At 37.8% G+C, this 18,673-nt stretch overlaps 1 protein-coding gene across 2 annotated transcripts in view; it reads left to right on the forward strand.

Annotated features, from left to right (window-relative positions):
• Positions 1–811: 811 nt before the first annotated feature.
• Positions 812–18,673, forward strand: part of TFB1M (transcription factor B1, mitochondrial) — a 29,959-nt gene continuing 12,097 nt past the window's right edge. The window contains exons 1-6 of one of the 2 annotated variants that reach the window (XM_075498954.1): positions 812–902; positions 2,231–2,388; positions 4,030–4,181; positions 7,820–7,928; positions 9,718–9,869; positions 15,162–15,281. In XM_075498954.1, the coding sequence (XP_075355069.1) occupies positions 2,256–2,388; positions 4,030–4,181; positions 7,820–7,928; positions 9,718–9,869; positions 15,162–15,281 (666 nt within the window). In that variant the 5' untranslated portion in view covers positions 812–902; positions 2,231–2,255. Of the gene's footprint in view, positions 903–2,230; positions 2,518–4,029; positions 4,182–7,819; positions 7,929–9,717; positions 9,870–15,161; positions 15,282–18,673 lie in introns of those variants that run through there. The other variant, XM_075498955.1, reaches the window with a different exon arrangement.

Genomic DNA, 18,673 nt, shown 5'->3' on the forward strand with positions numbered 1-18,673 from the left:
ATTCATATTTTCAAAGGAAATGAAGAGAACTACAGGTTCTGATCATGTTCTAAAATTACTCTAGATACACAGAAACGAGCAGAGCCACACATTTGTGCAGCATCCACACTAGCTGAAAAGTGGCCTAATTGGCTCAAATTAAAAAAAAACCACAAAAAACAAAACCTCACTGTAGATATAGCAGTCCAATTCAATTCCACACTGATCTGCAAATCTGTGAACCTGCATTCCCATTTGACATCCATTTCTTTTGAAAACATACCATCAACACCTACATGCCTGTTCCTGGAGCAGGGCGTCGAACAAATCGAGTTACCACAGAAATGGATAAACTACACTTTAACCCACAATGATGACTGCCAACAGGTTTTTTTTATTGCCTAGACTCATCTTTGCCGCGGTAACGCACACCCCGCGTCACTGCCAGTTCAGGCCCACCACTGCGGCCCATCCCTGCCAGCAGAGCCTACAGCTCCAATGGGGCCTTGCTCCGGGGCCTCCTGCGTGGGCGCAGCAGGAACCCTCCCTGGCAGCCACGGGAGCAGCAGGCAAATGAAAGCTTTCTGAAAGGTTTATACTGTGTGCGCGGAAAGGCCTCGGAGGCCGCCCCGGGCCGGCAGAGCTGCCCGGCTAACCGCGGGAGCCGCAGGGAGCCACAACCAGCCCCAAGCCCCGCCGAAACACCGCCCCCCAACGCCAACCGCGCATGCCCACGCAACACGGCGGTTGAGCGTCTACCCGCCCCGGCGCGCATGCGTGTCCCTCCCTTCCCGGGACACAGAGCCAACCAAGGCGCTGAGCAGGCGCATGCGCCTTTGCGGGACAACCACGGCAGCGGGGAACCACTTCCTTTTCCGGGTTAACTCCCACTCTACACCGTGAGGAAGTGCGGCGCTGCTGGGGTACTGCTCTGTTTCCTTTTCGCAAAAGCAGAGGAAGACGTGTGCGCGGCCGCCTGCTGCCTCCGACCCGGCCCGGCCCGGCCCGTGCGGCGGCGGCGCGCCGCTCCGCTCCTCCCTCCCCTCGCCTTCTCTCCCCTGCGCCTTGCGCGCCCCCGCTTCCCCAGCCACGCTGACGGCTTCTGCGCCTGCGCAGCTGGCCGCCGTGCCACCCCTACGGGTGCCTTCGCTGGCAGCATGCGCGCTGTGGCGCCGTTCCTCGGGGGGGGGGGGGGGGGGGGCGAGCGTCCAATGGGTGGGGCCGGGGCCTGGGGCGGGGCTTCCCCGAGCCCGCGCTGTGCTGCGGCCGGGGCCGTGACCGTGACGGTGAGGGTGGCGGGAGGGGCCGCCGGGCAGGGTGGTGGGGCTCGGTGCCCTTGCAAGGGGGGTGCCCTCCTGCCGCCGGGGATGGCCGGGCCGCCCACCCCGGCCGTCTGCGGGAGAGGAGCGGCTCAGTCTTTTCGGTGTGAGCGCCGCTGGTGAGGCTGCTGCCCGTGGCAGGGGGCCGTGCGCGGCCCATCAGCAGCTGTGAAATGGCGTCTGCGCTGAACGCTCCCGTCCGCCTCCTGCCCGCTGGTCCCACGGCTCCGCGGCTTTGCCCTTATCAGCCCCTGTCATGAGGCCGCTAAAACCCAAAGTGCAGAAGGCGGCCTCCTCTCAGACAGCCCGTTGCGTGTTGGGCTGCAGTAGCGGGGGGGGGGGGGGGGGGGGCATTACCAAACAGCACTCGGTGCTGAAACTTGCTGGCTCCGAGGTCTGTGATGGTGAGGCTGGGGCTGGCGGGTGGGAGCAGAGAGAGGCCAAACATTTTGTCCTATTCTGCTGAAAGTTAATTTTTTTTTTTTTAAATTGGCTGATGCCATTGTTTACACTTGGCATTCCTATCCTTATGTCTGCTTAGAAAAGCAGGTGATGAGTAATAAAAAAATTTTTAATTCCTCTTCTGGGACACTTAGTTAAATATATTCTGTCTTTATATGATGCCATGAATTCAGATTATCCTTATGATTCTTTTCTAAAGTAATGAAAGATTGACGTTGAACAGTTGCGAGAGGGTTTTGTTTTACCTGATGTTTTGGCAAAGCTACAAAATGAGACTGGCCCAAATCCCCCAAATACATGCTGAGCATAAGCACTGCATACAACAGCCAAAATGCCGATGTTTAAAATTTAGCACTTGTATTATGATTTGTAAATCATGTCTTGGTTTGTAAACGTAGTAGTGTTTTTAATATTAAGTGTATTAAGAGTTTATTGCGTATACTAGAATCATCTTTTCAATGTCTCTCTAGGAGGAAGGAACAAGAGTTTTGTCTTATGGGTGTTCCAGGAAAAGTGGCAGCTTTCCATCTGCCTCCCCTGCCAACTGTTGGAGAGATTATTAAACTCTTTCGTCTTAAAGCACAGAAACAACTTTCCCAGAACTTTCTCCTGGATTTACGATTGACAGGTTAAATATTTTATTGTAATATTTTTAGCTACTATAAAACATGTATCCCGGTTTTCTTCAGAATCCAGATTCTAGCTAAGGAGGTAATGTTTGCATGATGACATCTGTCAAACTAATGGCAGCTCAATGGTAAACCTTTAAAGACTTCTTTTAAAAGTAGATTTAGCTTACACAAATTGATTTTACTTGTAAATTCCTAGAAAATGTGTTTCTTTATAGAGTAATTTTTAGGTAGAAACTATATTCCTATATAAAATATGGGTTATTGATTGAAATGCAAAAATCCAAGCCTTAGTAGTACTTTTACCATCCAGGTACTATTGTAGTTTATAGGTTTGATTCAATTTTTCAGATTATTATGTATTGTAGAAAGTACTGTAACTCATTGTGCAGTTTAATTTACTATATACTGTGGTTAGGAAGGTCAATTGTCTCAGTTTATCAGAAATGTTGTAGCTTTTTTGAACCAGTTACATTGTCCTGAACAATTCAGTTTTCTCCAGCTTCATGTTAGCAATGGGTGACAAAGCTGGCAGTGTTCAATCAGTGATGAGTTTCTTTGCTGTCCTAGTGGTGGCTGGGTTTTGCAGTAATAAATGCAGTGCCAACTTCATGTAGCTGATGATTTGATTACATTTGAAGATTCAGGTTGATAAAGATTTAGGATGTGAACATGAAAGTCAGTTCTACTTCCTGAATAACTAGACTCTTACCCTGGAGTAAAAAATGTCTGCGTAAATTTAGTAAAACCTTACACGTAGACAAGTCTTTAGATATTTCTTATTTTCATTGCATACTTAAGAAATTACGGAGTAAGCAGCGTAATTTCTCTCAGCATCCGTCTCTCCATGCTTCCTAAGGATCTCTTTGTTTCATTAGCTACATTTTTAATCCTTTTTTCAATCCTTAATCTGTTTTCCTTCCTGGCTGTAATGCCATCCATTGTGGTATCCTTCCACTTATGTACAGGTATTTTTCCTCATCTTTCAACTGCCCCACTTTCTGTAACTACCAGTTGCCTGTATTCCAACTCATACTTTACTCCAGCTCCTCCCTCATAAAATTGCTCTATACATAATAAATATATATTTGTGTATAAATGTAAATGTATCTTGTAAATTGTAAAAATGTAAAAAATGTAAAAAAATGTAAAAATATACACAAATGTATATTTGTGTATAAATGTAAAAAAAAAAAATGTAATCTTGGTAGAGCTTCACTGTATCTTTTTTGCTTCTTAAATTTCCTTGAAACAGAGGTATTTTAGTGAAATACCTTTATAAAGATAAGTAGTGAGACTTTAGGACATTGAATGTTTACTTGCAGGAGGAGAACAGTACCGCTAGTTTACAGATGAGAAATAATACTATCTTTTTATTTGATTCTGTAATGAGCAACAATATATATTAAAGGCATTAAACTGAAAATAGTCTTTTTTTAAACAGTTGAGCATATCTTACATGAAACAAATCTGAATTCTGTGCAGTCTAGCAGGCGTGTGATCATTTCACTGGGATGTGTCACTGTTTGTGTCTGTTCCGAGATAAGCACACTTCTGCTTTAACAATAAACAATGAGTTTATCTTAGTGAGCTGGATCTTTTGGAAAATAAAGGCTTAGTATGTTCTTTGTGTCTTGCAGACAAGATAGTGAGACAAGCTGGGGAGCTGAAAAATGCCCATGTTTGCGAAGTGGGCCCTGGGCCAGGGGGAATTACCAGATCCATTCTCAGTGCTGGTGTTGAACAACTCCTTTTAATTGAAAAAGATGCTCGATTTATTCCAGGATTGCAGGTACCGTCTGGAGAATAGTTTGTATAAATGTATCCACAACATTGAATAAGAACATTTTAAGAACGTAGAAGGGTTCCAAGTGTCTTGTTGAAATCTCAGTATTGAAAATAGGTTTGCTTCTTTGGCTTAAATCAGAGCTACCATTTGCTTGAAGATGAAAATACACAGTATAGCTATTAATTGCTCCTGCTTTCTCATATGCCTTTTCATTTAAATACCCATTGTCTCTTCAGGACCTGATCCTACAACTGAATTAAGGCTGAGGCCTGCCTGTTTTTTTCAGGTTGAGGTGTTTCAGGTGCTTTAAAGGTCTATCCATGCAGGTGAAATAGTAGTTTGAATGCTGAACGTAATGTCCTTTGGTCTTATTTTTCATTTTGATCCTAATAATTATGCTTTAAAGCTTATAAGATTGTGAATGTATTTCTCCAGTTGATATAGTTCAATGTGGATTAACATCCAGATATAGAAGAACAAAGCAAGCATTTATTTTACATTTTCAAGAAAAACACTCTTAAACTTTTGTTCCCTTCTTTTGAAGTTGGTATAAGTTCACAAGTCATTGTGGCATTTTTCAAATACCATCTACTTGTGTTGTTATTAAGTTTCCATGTTTATGGAATTTGGCTGCATAAATCTAGCAAGAAAAAACGAGTCCAAAATCTCTTTAGATTTGCCTGTTTTCTTGTGCCTCTACAACCTCAAATCACAGTAATTCAAAGGGCTTTCCTTATATTGCACTGTGTCTTCTGTAGTAAATCAGCAGTGAAAATAAATAGGTAGTTCACTTGAGAACTGCTACCATCTCTTTGTAGGACAATAATAATGTAAGATACAAATGAAACGGCGCATATCCTTAAACCTGAATATGTGTGTAACTATGTCTTTGTAGGGTTAGCCATTGGTAATTTACAGTATGCCATCTTCACCTTACGAAGTACGAAAACTTTATGTTTTTACTTCTCTTGACTGGTGGCAAATCTGCATTTTTGTTTAAGATTTTAAGAACTGTTTTGGGATTGGAGAGAATTTGAGATTAAATGGTACTTTAGTTAACAGAGCTTTTAAGTGCTTAGACAATTTTTCTGGTCTTCCAAAACACAGTCACTACAACAGATTTCTCTGAATAAAAGTATACTTTTCGGGGTCTATAATGAGCCTTTGGTATGTAATTATCTTTACTATTCAAGTGAGTTAACACTAGTCTTTATTTTTAATTAGCAACCTCCTCACAGTAGAAATAAATGTCTGAATGAGGTTACTGAATATAAAGATACTATAATTCAGTAACAGTGGATGTAAATGAACAAGAAATATGTTGCATTAGTGTTAAATTTAGTATTGTTTTTTTTCCCTCCAAATGAGATGATACATAACAGAATGAATCTTTTTTTTGTGATAATGTGGGTTGTAATACCTGTTTTCTTCTGGTTCCCTGTTAAAAGCTCTATCAAAACCAAATGGTTATAAAAGGGTTGAGATTTGAATAACAGAAAATGTCAGAGATTAAAATAACAGTTGGGGACTATTACTTAAAAATGTTTCTTTAGATACTTATAAAATCACTCATGTAAAGCGTACAGCATTTTTCATTAACTTTTTCAGGCTGTGATCTCTATCACAAAATGGAAGTTGGGATCCTCTTTACTGCAAAACTGAAATACAGTGAACATATGTGTACAGAGTAACAGTTTACACAAGCTGAGAGTCTGTAAATTCTGTCTCGCTCTTAAAGAAGCACAACTTCCCTATGCCATATGCCCTAATAGTAGTTAGGCAGGAAAGATTTATGAGGAGAGAAAGGGCGCTCTCAGACAGAGAATCGATTGAATATAGAATTCTTCCAGGAATGCCGTTTCACTTTTTAAACTATGCCCATTATGTTTTCTTCATGCCCTTTTGGTTATGTGTGAAGAACAAGAGGATCTGTAGGATGGAGAATGACTTGGCTCGTGTGCTTGGTGCAGAAGAGCTCCTGGAACTGTTAGCTGCACACATTGGCCTTAAAAATTGAGAGTGTTTCACTGGGTTTCTGAGTCTTTATTTCAAATTAGAAATATACAACTGTGATTTTCTGCTCACAAATTAAATGCAGTTCTCAATTATGTTAAGTGTGATACTCAAAAAAAACCCGCCAAACTCCTCTTGGCATGAAAACTATTATTAAAAAACGTTATAACATATGTTAATAATCCATTATTGTGTAGGCAGCTGTCTGCTTCCACTTATCCTATTTTCTAACTTTATTGATCTTACATTATCTTTCACCCTATTATAGCATTTATAACTGCTTCAAAGAAAGATTTGACAAATCATGGCAGATTAGTGAATTTGTATGCCATATAATTGCTAGTGTAATGCTGAAAAATCCATTAAGTGGTTTGGAGTTGAGGTTAGATTTATTTTTTCTATTTGGAAATAATTGCACTTAAAAAATGAAGGAACACTTAGTTTTTAGTTAAGCTTTTTTTTTAGTACTCTACGCAAAATTTAGCTGTTTTGATGGTAAAAAAAACTTTTACTCAAAAAAATTTAATGTAAACATTTTGTGAACAGTATGAGAAAGCAGCACTTTCCTTTGGCTCAGAGACCTGTAAAAGCTGTTTGTACCCCTGAGGGTATAAACATGATTCAGATTGAAGATGGAACTAACAGTGGTGAGCAGTTTATTTCAGTAGTTAAACCACTAGCACTTAACTGTTTATGGATTTGGATTTCTGTGCAAAAGCAAAATTGTTCTTTAAGCCATTTTTCATTATTCTGACTTAGGAACAATAAATATCCCCAAATGTCATCTTTGTAAAAGTTGACTTTGCTTTTGAGTTGTGCTGTTTGTGCATAGTTTCATACTGTAGGAGAAAAGGTTAGTACAACACTAAAAAACTTAACTAATTTTGATTGTGTAAACTGACACCAGAAATTAAAGAACTGGTCATCAAACTACAGCCGGTTCTGAGTTTGCATTTCAGCTGTTATTAAATACTAGATAAGCTGCAGAAGTGGGATAGAGAAGTTGACAACAGAGTGGATTTTGTAATGTCTAAAAAGATACAAATTTTTGAGATTTTCTCTACTGCTACTGGTACTCATTCCCCCTTTTTTTGAGAACTCCTTGGTTTCTAATGGTGGTGTTTCAGACTACTACAGGGATTATTAAGAGAAATAATTCTGCAGCCTTGTATCACATATGGCTAAAATCGGATAATAGACCCTACATCTGTGGGGGAGGCAGAATAAACATGAGCCTGGTTTCCATAGGTAATGGATCTAAAAACTTTTCAAAACCTGCTGCTTGCATTATTACTTAAAGCAGGTGGGGTCCTGTTAGTGGCCCAGTGTTTGTTAATTATCCTTGTTGAAGAGACTCTTAGCAGTCTTTTCAGGTTTAAATTCCCTATTAAGAATTCTACAGCTGTGAATAGTAAGCATTTATAGAATCACACATCAAACTTTTTTCGTTACTGTTTGCTTTTTGAAAGTAAATACTTACTAATAATGTGCTCAGTTTTAACTGCTATTGTGCTTTTTTGTATATTGAAGATGAATATATAGCAATTACTTCATTCCTGCTGTGGCTGAAACTGGAGATTGGTTTGGTTAATACTCGCTCTGAATTCTGTTTGCTTGCTTACAAACAGATGTTATCTGAAGCAGCTCCAGGAAAAGTGCGCATTGTTCATGGAGATATCCTGACATATAAGATGGACAAGGCTTTTCCAAAGCACTTAAAAAAGAACTGGGAGGACGGTTAGTATTTGGATTTGGTTTATTTCATTTTTAAGGCTTCTGAATTAGTCCTAAGTGTGGTGATATAGTTGGAGTTCACACAGTGCAGGTGTTACTCTCTTCTGGTACATTTTGAAGGTAAGAAGAGAGAGTCGAGCTAACTTCCTTTCTAGAAGGAAACAGAGAATCATCTTCCTCTTCTAAGACAAAACAGTGGAATTTGTGTGACATTCACCTCAGTCAAGGTTGAAGAGCTTTGCAGTTATTAACCTTAGGGTGTCTTGACTGCAAAGTAATGACTTCTGGGAAAGTATAAAACCAAATCAAACGGTACACCTTTTTCCCAGCTTCTTCCTCTTTTTGAAGACACCAGAAGCCACCACTGTCGTTCCACTGAAGAAATGTCTGTAACTTGCTTTGACACTTTTAGGAAATTTGTCCTCAAAAATTTAGTTTTCTCATTGCTTTGGTTTCAGCTGGATATCTTTGGCAAAAGTAGAACCTAGTCAGAGATTTGTTTGGTTTTTTTTTTCCAAATCTGAGGTTCTCGTAGGACTCTATTTCACCTCCCTTTTAAAACATGTAATATTACTAGATAAATCAGAGATGATCTCCCAGGCCCCTTTTCCAAATTTCTTAATTTAAGGTAGAGTCACTATCTGCAGTGCCTGAAGAACAATAAACTGCTTTCTGACTTAGGACATAAAAGACCATGCCATGTTATGTTCACCTTGAAAAATTCCAAGCCATATTTGCCTCATTGCAAAAGGTAAGTAAGTGCTTCACAAAACAAAACTATGAGGAAATGCATGTATGAAGGTATAATGCAGTTTTTAAAAAATAACCTTTCTAGAACATACATATAAGTCATTGTTGTCTTTGGAGCTAATTTATCAGAGGTAAGAGACACTTTTTCTGTATTATTGCCATATGAAAATCTGAAAGGCTGGAAGGATACTTGGCCATCTCTGACATAGGTGTAATATCACAAATATGCTAGAAATAGCACAGCCTAAAAAGTGCATAATAAGTAAAGTGTGCCAGAAAACCAGCTTGAATTTTATATTATCGTCTCTTATTCATGTTATTAAATGCTGTAGTATCGAAGAAACAATACACTTGCTTTTGTTTTGTCCACTTCTATTGCACTCCTGCTTAGACATAAGGTTCCCCACTGATGAAATGCCTGCTTTGTGTTGTACAACACGTGTATACTGATATGATACATAATTGAACAATACATATCACTTCTTATGAGTCTTGTACTTGCTCTAAGACCTTTTGATTTCAGAGGGCTGTATACAGGAGAGCTCTGTCCAGTTTGAGCTAGGTGATTGTTTTGGGGGTTATGAAGACTCAGTAAAATGCCCCTGGGAGGAACATGTTGGACAGAAGGATGAATGTGGCTATTTACTTTGTACCTAATAGTCATAGTTTAAAATCATGGAAATGCTGTTGTAGTTTTGCTGTTGTTACAGTTTTGCTATTCTGGAGTAGCTCAGCTGAAATCTACTGATCAGCTGAAAATCAGCTGAAAGCTACTGAATTATTCAAATGTAAATGAGAACCAAACCTAACCACTTTTTTTCCAACTAATTACTGAGAATAGTAATTTTGTCAGTGTAAGTTTTGTCAGCCTAAGACAAGTATAAATGGAAAGGCATAATTTTGGCGTGGCATGATAAAAATTGTTTTCATATTTTAAGTCTAGGTTGATATGCACATATCTTTCTTTCTTATGTGTTCTTTCATGGCAAAATCTTATCCCAAACTTTTTGACAGTTGTTTTTCTTCCATCAATTGTTAACAGAGCCACCAGATATACATATCATTGGGAATTTGCCCTTCAGTGTTTCAACTCCTCTAATCATCAAATGGCTTGAAAATGTTTCCCAAAAGGATGGACCTTTTATTTATGGCAGGACACAGATGACGTTGACTTTTCAGAAGGAAGTTGCAGAGGTAAGATGTAAGTGTTTTCCCAAAATTTTACAGATGCTAAATTGAACAAAAATTTGTTTACATGCAACCTTTCGTTTAAAAGTACAAAACCAATCTTAGCTGGCTTTAAAAAGAGAGGAAAGAGAGTTAGTTCAATTTTCAGTTTGTGTGGCTGTAAATTATGAATTTTAATGTTGAGTTAATAATCTGCTCTGATCCTTTCACAGCACATAATTTTTTAAAAATTTCTTATGGAGGGGTATATTTCCTTGAGGTACATAATCTGTTCTTTTCTGAAGTCTGGTTTGTTTGACATGAATAGATTCCACAGCAGTCTTCTGTTTTTAAATATCTTTCTTTTCTCACAGGCATTCATGCACCATTTCAAGCAGTCTGTTTGTCCTTACCTTTCAGTCATCTCAAGAAATACATTCATAGTTATTTCCTTTGCCCTCTTCATTAAAGATAATTTTTTAAAAAGACACCTTCCTTGAAATATGAAAAAGTGGAAGGTGAGCTTTATTTCCAGTTGTGATTAAACAGTTGAAACACAGGGAGTGTTTGTGAAGACCATGGAAACTGACTCTGGCTTTTTTGAACGAGACTTGGTATCAGAATTATTAATGGATTGCTGCCAGTCTTGTGTGTGTAAAAAGGCATCATCTGAGTTCTGTCACAGCAAGTCCAAGAGCAAATTGTGATTTTACTTGGTCTCAATAGTTAGATTCTCAAAGAAGGCCAAACTGATCTGCTATGTAGTAGTGTTAATTCTAGATCAGTTGATATTAGGTTGACTTACTCCACAATGCTTTCAGACTTAACAGTTTATTTCTGTTGCCGTTGCATGAAACATGCAACATAGAGGCTGGAAGACTTTTTGCTTTGTATTTATGAAAGCAGGATGGCTTCTTACCAGCATCTCACCTGCTTTTAAAGAAAAAAAGAAAAAGGAATTGCACATCAGTCTGAAAACTGAATTTCCATCTAATTACTCCAGTGTTCATAAATATCTGGTTTTCTGTGTGCAACCTAAATGTGTGTGTTGTTTTAATTTTAATCTTTCAAAGTAAAAATTCTAATAGGAAAGTTTTGCTGTGTTTTTTTTTTCAGTACGTAAATTAGTAATAATTATGTATGCAAGTGGCATGTCTGCTGTGATTTTGGGGGGTCATATAAAACCTTATTGTGCTGTCATTACTCTAGCCCTGCAATCAAGATTCAAGACAAGTACTGAAATATTTCCAGTAGGTGGCTCTAGAGAACACCAGGGACAACATTTAGTATGAAATAAACTAGATTTCTTAATTCAGTTCTGAGCTCATGTGGTTTCAGGCATTAAAAAATTCAGATCTATTTTCCAGAAGGACTTCATGTCATTTGAGATTAGACCTTGTTGCAAAATATGGCTAATGGACAATGATGTAAAATGCAAAGTGATGATGGGTAAGATGCAAAGTTTTGTGACAGCAGTGAAAAAACTGGCCTAGCACTGAGTGATAGCATAAATGCACTCTGTGCTTTATATAGCTGTAACCAGCTGCATACACCATTGGTGACATGCAGATTATAGTGCTTCTGCACCCAGCATAGCTCAATGAGATGCAAAATACCATGCACTCTTAAGTTCCTTGTACTTACAATGCTAAGAAGTTAGAAACACTGGGAAATTGAGTATGTTGTTCAAGGTCATGGAATGAATCAGTGTTAGCTGTTGTTGAGTTTGTATTCTGGGATCTCTTGATTCTTGTTCTTACATCTATTTAAACACAGATCTTCCAGTGAAGACAAAATTGTTCATGGTTTCTGGTTTGCATTTCCATAATTGATTTGACATCATGAAAAACTCGTTTGAGAGAGACTATTTTGTTTTATGATTAGGAGAAAGGATGATAATCAAAATCTGCATCTTTTTTCTGGCCTTCTGGAGTTTCTTAAATTAACCATTGTAATTTGGAGTATATAGGCATATTCAGTACCAGGAAATAGAGAACAGTGTAATGCAGAAAATAAATAAGTTGCTACTGATATTTTATGTATCTGTGGATTTATATTCTTGAAAGGAAAATGCATTATACTCAAAAGTTTGATGTCCTTACTGGATGTTTCTAAGCTAAGAGCCTTAAATATCAAAGTCTCAGTGTATACGCCATAAGCTCAGCAGAAGGGTAAGATGCTGTCATGGAATGGAGCCATGTGCTTTATAATCAATTAGGATAACTTGATGTTAACAGTAAGAAAATAAAGCAACATGCTGTGTTATTTGTGGTCAAGCTTGTTTTTGCTAGTGTAACAGGTAGAAAATACCTTTGCCTTTCTTGGTGGTGGCAGTTTCCTGCTTTTGTTTCCTTGTAGCACAGCTACGTTGGCATGAGTTATGTTAGTATAGACCCATGACTACAGACCACTCTGTTCTGATACGATTTGATTACACTGATTAAAACTGTTGATGTGAGCCAGCAGTTATGTTATATACTGAATTCTGAGGCCTATTAAGGAGGTTAAGGCCAAATATCCACAGCAGTAAAACTGACACTTTTAAGTGTCGAGCAGATAATTTTGTCTCTCTCTAGTTTAAATTTGTAAAATTGTTACTTACTTTGTGGATAAGAATTTTCACCTTGCCCCAGATTCCTCAGTGCTTCACCTCAAATCTGCCACCTGGGTTGGGTACTTCCTGGCTCATTTCCATTAAAATGAGTCATACTTCAGTTTAAATAGAAGATCTTTGTCAGCCTTTAATTTTGAGTAAAACTGGGCAGAGAGAGTAGTTTGCCTGAACTGCTCTGCCAACATGATCTGCAGGCTGGGAGGTGGGGTGCTAAACTGTTAGATATCTAGAAGACAGGCATGTTAGAAGAGCAGAATACTTAATCATTTTGTATCTGACGCTGCTGTCTATTTAGAACACTAGACAAAAGGTGCTAATAAAGTGGGAAATAATTCAGATTTTTGAGCAGGAAACAGAAGAAAAATTACCATTATGTTTTCATAACTGATATAGGTTAAATATAAATACTTGTGTTCCAAAAATAAAGTTTTGCAGAAAGTGGCTTGTGTACTAAAATGTGTTTAATATTTGTTTATATGGTCAGCTTTGCCAGTCTAATTCTTCATGTAGGTTAATTCCTGTGACAGATTTTGCAGATTCATTGATAATGGGATTTTAATATGAGTTTATGAAAAGCACAATTGTATGGTATAGCTTACTGAAGAACAAAACAAATGGTTGTTTCTGAGGTAGTCATTGAGAGTGGTTGATAGTGAGCAGCATTAGAAGAGATGTCAAGAACCACCTTGACTGTATTCCAGGTTAGGTTTCAGAATCTTGTTTTGCTTTATGCCTTGCTAAAATTTTAATAGCAGATGCAAAAACGCTACCTAGTTAGCTGAACTCCAGCATGGTTTACTTAGTGCAGCTTCAGATGCTATCCGTATTTTAACAGTAGGAACAAAGAAAATTTTGAGAACTGAGGGCAAAAAACCTACAAAAATAGGTCAGGTTACAGAAGTATGGGGACAAACTTTTTAGCAGGGCCTGTTGCAATAGGACAAAGGGTAATGGTTTTAAAGTAAAAGAGCGTAGATTTAGATTAAATACAAGGAAGAAATTTTTTACAATGAGGGTGGTGAAACACTAGAACAGGTTGCCCAGAGAGGTGGTAGATGCCCCATCCCTGGAAACATTCAAGGTCAGGCTGGATGGGGCTCTGAGCAACCTGATCTAGTTGAAGATGTCCCTGCTCATGGCAGGGGGGTTGGACTAGATGACCTTCAACGGTCCCTTCCAACCGAAACCATTCTATGATTCTATTCTATTAGTACATTCTCAGCATTTTTGTGTTCCTTGAGCAGTGCTATACACAGGTGTGTTCCTGCTGATGTGGTTGAAGTGGTTTAAGATGTTACTGCCCAGAGGTGGATGTTGTTAAGTTATCCCTTCTGTAGCTGAGAAGCAGGAACTAACTGCCTGAGACTTGTTAGATGGTTTCTGTGGGAAGTAAAGACTGGCTTGTTTGAATTGGCATTGGAAGGACTACAGGCATTGTTACTAGGTCTGTTTCATTTCCACTGCAGAGGTTAAGGAAGTGTATATCTGATTGCATTGTTAGACTTTGCAGCCTGGTTTATTTTTCAGAGAATAATAACGATGGTGCATAGATTTTTTTTTTTTTTTTTTTTAAATAGGTTTCCTCTGAAACAATATGGAAGGTAGTTTTAAATGCTGATGTAGGCAAAAAGAATCACTGAGCTTTCTTTCTGAAAAGTTGTTGAAAAGTATTTTATTTGCTCTTTGCTGATACTTAAACTGCCTTTCAGGAGAGTTGTTTAAAAAAAAAAAATTAAAACTTCAGCGATAGGTTTAATTTTATTTTTCAGGGATACTTTTAATAAGCATGGCAGCATTTCATGAGTAGGCTTTTCATCTGAAGCTACATGATGCACAGATGTTACCATATATGCAAATTGGTTTTCATTTTTTATTTTTTATGAAGGCAGCGGTAAATAAGAACAGGAATCTTCAAATTCTATTTCTGCATAGTTAGTGTAATGTCTTTTACCATTTGAGACTTGTTTTACTGGGTGCTTTTTTACATTTAAATCTTGTTTGTGCTAGCAAAACATACAGAACATGTTTTTTTGCCAGGTCACGAAAGTGTAGAAAACCTCTGTCCAGGCTACTTTTTTTATAATCTTTGTAAGAAATTTATTGGGAAAATCAGAGGATTACTAAACTGAGCTTTAAGTATTAAATGCTCTTACTGTTAGGTATTCTAAATTTATGTAAAGTATATCCAGCTTCCTTGCATATATTGTAAGCGTAGACCAGTTAATAATGAAGAAATTTTGGTTTCTATCTGATTTTGAGTTTATGGATCTTTGTTTCATCTTGAAGGAGAAAAAATAGTAATATTTGCTATAGAAACAGTGGAAGAAAAGGATGTTGAGAATATTGTGAACTGGTGTTATGTTTGTTTTGAATCCTGCAAGTCAGAATAGTTTTAGTTTTCTCTTTTGCCCATACAAAATTCTTTTGACATTCATTAAGTTCTGCAGAAGTTCAAGGAGCTCCTTTTCATGTGCATTTGATTGCAGGACTGAGGTTGTAAATTAGCATGGTATCTTAGTGAAATGCTGCTACATTGGAGAAAAAAATTCTAGATGAACTGGACATAAACTTTGATATAATTCTTAACAAATAATTGGGTTTTTTATTTGTCATTGCCTTTGATTATACTGAAAATCAAGCTTTAATGTAACTGACCACTTGGTCAATTCCGTTTCACTGATTTACACCTTTTGATTCTTCAATAGAGGCTTACAGCTAATCCAGGAGGTAAGCAACGTAGCAGACTGTCCATCATGTCCCAGCATCTCTGCAGTGTTGAAAAGTGTTTCGTAATTCCAGGTCAAGCCTTTGTTCCAAAGCCAGAGGTAAGTTTTGATGTATTTCTTTGGGTTTTTTGTTAATTTCTCAGTCAAGCAACATACCTGATTTTGAGTAAGGAACACAGTTGGGTGCTCCAGTTGAACATCTCCATACTATGAAGTGGAGTGATGCGATATTCCTGTAAACAAAGCATACTTGCTTCAAGAAGATGCTTTTCTTTTTGGTTCCTCGGAACTTGGCTTTGACCTTCAAGCCTGTCTGCAAGATCAGTATACTTCTTTGGGTATTTCTGGAGAGGGAGGTTAGGATTTAATGACAGGATGGTCTGCTAGGATTGTAGCATCTTTGGAAAGCCTGCTGTTTTACAGTTTGCATTTATAAACAGTTTGGGAATTGTGCCTAGAAAATTTGATGGGTCTTTTGAAAGACCCTGATAAATAAAAGCTTTTCATTTGTCATCTTTGTCAAAGATCTCTAATTTTACCATGTCTATAATCTTTACATTTCACCCTAGTCATCTTAAGCATGTTTAACTCCCTCCTATTTGCTATAGCACTTTGTCACCTACATCCCACTGCCTGTTTAAAAAAGTAACAATCTTTTCTCCCTCCTGTCTGCTCTTGAGTGAGTAGAGGAGAACAGTCTCTTTTCTGTCCTCTTACCTACTGCCACTGGCTTTTATTAATAGCCATTATGATTACAGGAATCAAGAATTAATAAATTAAACTGTGTGTTGGACAAGAAGATCCAAACTGTTTTGTTTTTTTTGGTAACAACGTGTGCCTTACACTAAGTGGGGTCTGTTGTTTCCCGTGAATGCATGTGGAGATCTACTGTTCTGTTTCAGAAATGAACTTGCAGCTTCTGAAAGTTCCTCTTAAACTGGTTGTTTCAGCTTAGCAATACATTTCCCTTCCCCTTATTACAGTCTATCTCTTGGTCTTTTTACTCTTCAGGCTTGTCTCTTGAGAACGTTTGGAAGGTCATTCTCTCTCTTTTATCACAAGGAATTTTAAGGCCTTTATCTGGGCATATTCTGACGGTGATTTAAAATTTGGTTAGTATTTTTTGAGCAAATAACTGTTCAAACATGTTAAATTATTAGTTGTGACAGCAGTCTGAACTTTCGTGAAGAAAAATGACCATGCTTAAGACATCTTACTTTCTGCTTCGCGCTTTTGGGTTGTTCCCCCCGCCCGCCCCCCATTTCCTAGCTGAATGACAAATAATTTCAGGATGTCATCTCACTGTTAAATATGTGAAATAGTGTTCAGTAAGGCCAAAATTCCAGTTCTGTAGTGGTGGTTTCTCAATGGTGGATAGAATTTGAGGGCATAATAGAGCTAGTGTAGTCCAACGTCTTGTGCAGACTGTGTCTCAGAATTGGGAAGCTATAAGTGATATTCCCATTTTCCTGTACTGAAAAGGCCATAGTTGACTGAGAGAGAGCTAACTCATAGAGTTGTGACAAATGTCTTAGTATAAGCAAATCCTACAGTCGGTTGGCGCTCTGTTGAATAAAAAAGGCAGTACCACTAAAGGGAAGCATATTTTTATTTAGTATATTTCTTTGAGTTAAAACAAGTATTGCTTATATTGCAAAAGCAGAAAGTACAAATTTTTACCTGGCACCTGTTTTCACTATATTTTGTTTCCTTCAAACTCCTGTTGTAGATGGATTTTCTGTTTTGTCCCCGTTCTTTTAGCTGTAGACTGACTTGTGGTTTTAGGTATTACCGTTCCTGATAGAGTCTTTGTTTTCTTGGAAAGCTTTTGGAGCATATTGTGAATGAAGTGGCTCAGTGCTTGATTTTTATTTCCGAAGTATACAAAGAAGTTCAGGTACTTCGTATAAAGTTCTATGAAGAAAAATTTGCTGCTTATGTAAATGATGAATACTTAATTTTGCTCATAGTATGCAATTACTACCTTTTTCTTATGCCCTCCTGTAAAATCGCCTTTGGTTCTTATTTTACAAATGTTAGTTTTAATTCACATACCTAGCAATGATCACAGCTTAGTGTCATGTCAAACCCTTACTAAAGGTGGAGATGCATGTTTTTAGGAATGCGTTGTTTACCTCATTTGCTCAATTAATGAATATTATTTCAATTATATAACAATATAATAATATAGAACAATACCTATCAATGTTGAGACGTAAAAGACTCTTGGTTTATGGATCGGAATGGTGCTGCACAGCATTGTCTCTAAGCAAAGAAAATTTGGATTTTTGGTCATAGTTAGGTCTCTGCAGTACTGAATAACTGCTGATACTAGCATTAGAAATAGTATAAAACAAGCTCCTTGACGAATACATAGGAAACTCAAAATGGCTACGTAACAGTATAATACAAACAAGACGTTATTCCATTCTATGTATATTAGAATAAAGACTCTTTACATATTAGATGCATGAAACATTTCACTTTCTCAAATGCTATAACAGAAGATCTTACTTTTTCCAAAAAAACTATACATATAATGTTAAGGCCCCTTCAGAATGTTTTAATGAATTTTGGGCTAATAATATGGGAAATGAAAGTTGTATATAAATATGCAAAATAAATAGCAGTTGGTTTTGTTGAAAGACTCATGCAGCATTATCATATTCCTAAATTTAAAGGCCTGTTCATATCCCCTTTTCATTCCCTTACCTATGCTAGCAAATTGACATCAATTTGATTCTCGTTTAGGGAGGCATTTAGGTAGAACATACTCTGCCAATGACCAATACAAAACAGAATCTGTGTGTTGAAAGAAAAGGTTAAAGGATCTAAGATGATTAATCAAAATAAGGGGGTTAAAAAAATAAATTTAAATGAAGAAGCTGTCTCTTTATCACCATTGTATATTACATTTTACAGTAACAGAATACATGGGAGTGGGCCTGAAACAGACCCTACTGGAATAATAAAAAAGGCTTAAAAGTTCTTTTAGAAGGCCAGAAACATAGAAGACAATAAATGGTAGCTGTATTATTTGAGCTACACTTGCTCAAAGTAGCTTTTAAGCCAGAACACTTCTGGATTTTTCTGGAACATAGATATTTAGTTTGTATCCTGTGTGTTACAGTTCGCAGGTGTTTTCATAGTCATGGTTACATTTCTGTTGTTGTATTGCTCCTCAGATCTAGCATTCATTGTGTAGTCAGTCATAGATTAGTAGCAATTGGTGAATGCCCAGTAGACATTTCTTCAACAATAATAAATGAAGCCTACAGCAGGTGGCAGTTTGGGGGGGGGGGGAGAGCCATTTTTGGCAAGATCTGAATGGTACAGCTGATTCTTCAGCCTGATATGCAGAATATACAATGCAGCTAAGGTTTGGGGCTATGGGGTTTTGTTGTGGGTTTTTGTTTGGGTTTGGGTTTTTTTGTGTGTGTGTTTTTGTTTGGTTTTGTTTTTTTAGAAAAAATCTAGTTACCAAGGCAATT

The sequence above is a fragment of the Mycteria americana genome, chromosome 3, assembly GCF_035582795.1.
Source record: "Mycteria americana isolate JAX WOST 10 ecotype Jacksonville Zoo and Gardens chromosome 3, USCA_MyAme_1.0, whole genome shotgun sequence".
In the NCBI taxonomy this organism is placed as follows: Eukaryota; Metazoa; Chordata; class Aves; order Ciconiiformes; family Ciconiidae; genus Mycteria; species Mycteria americana.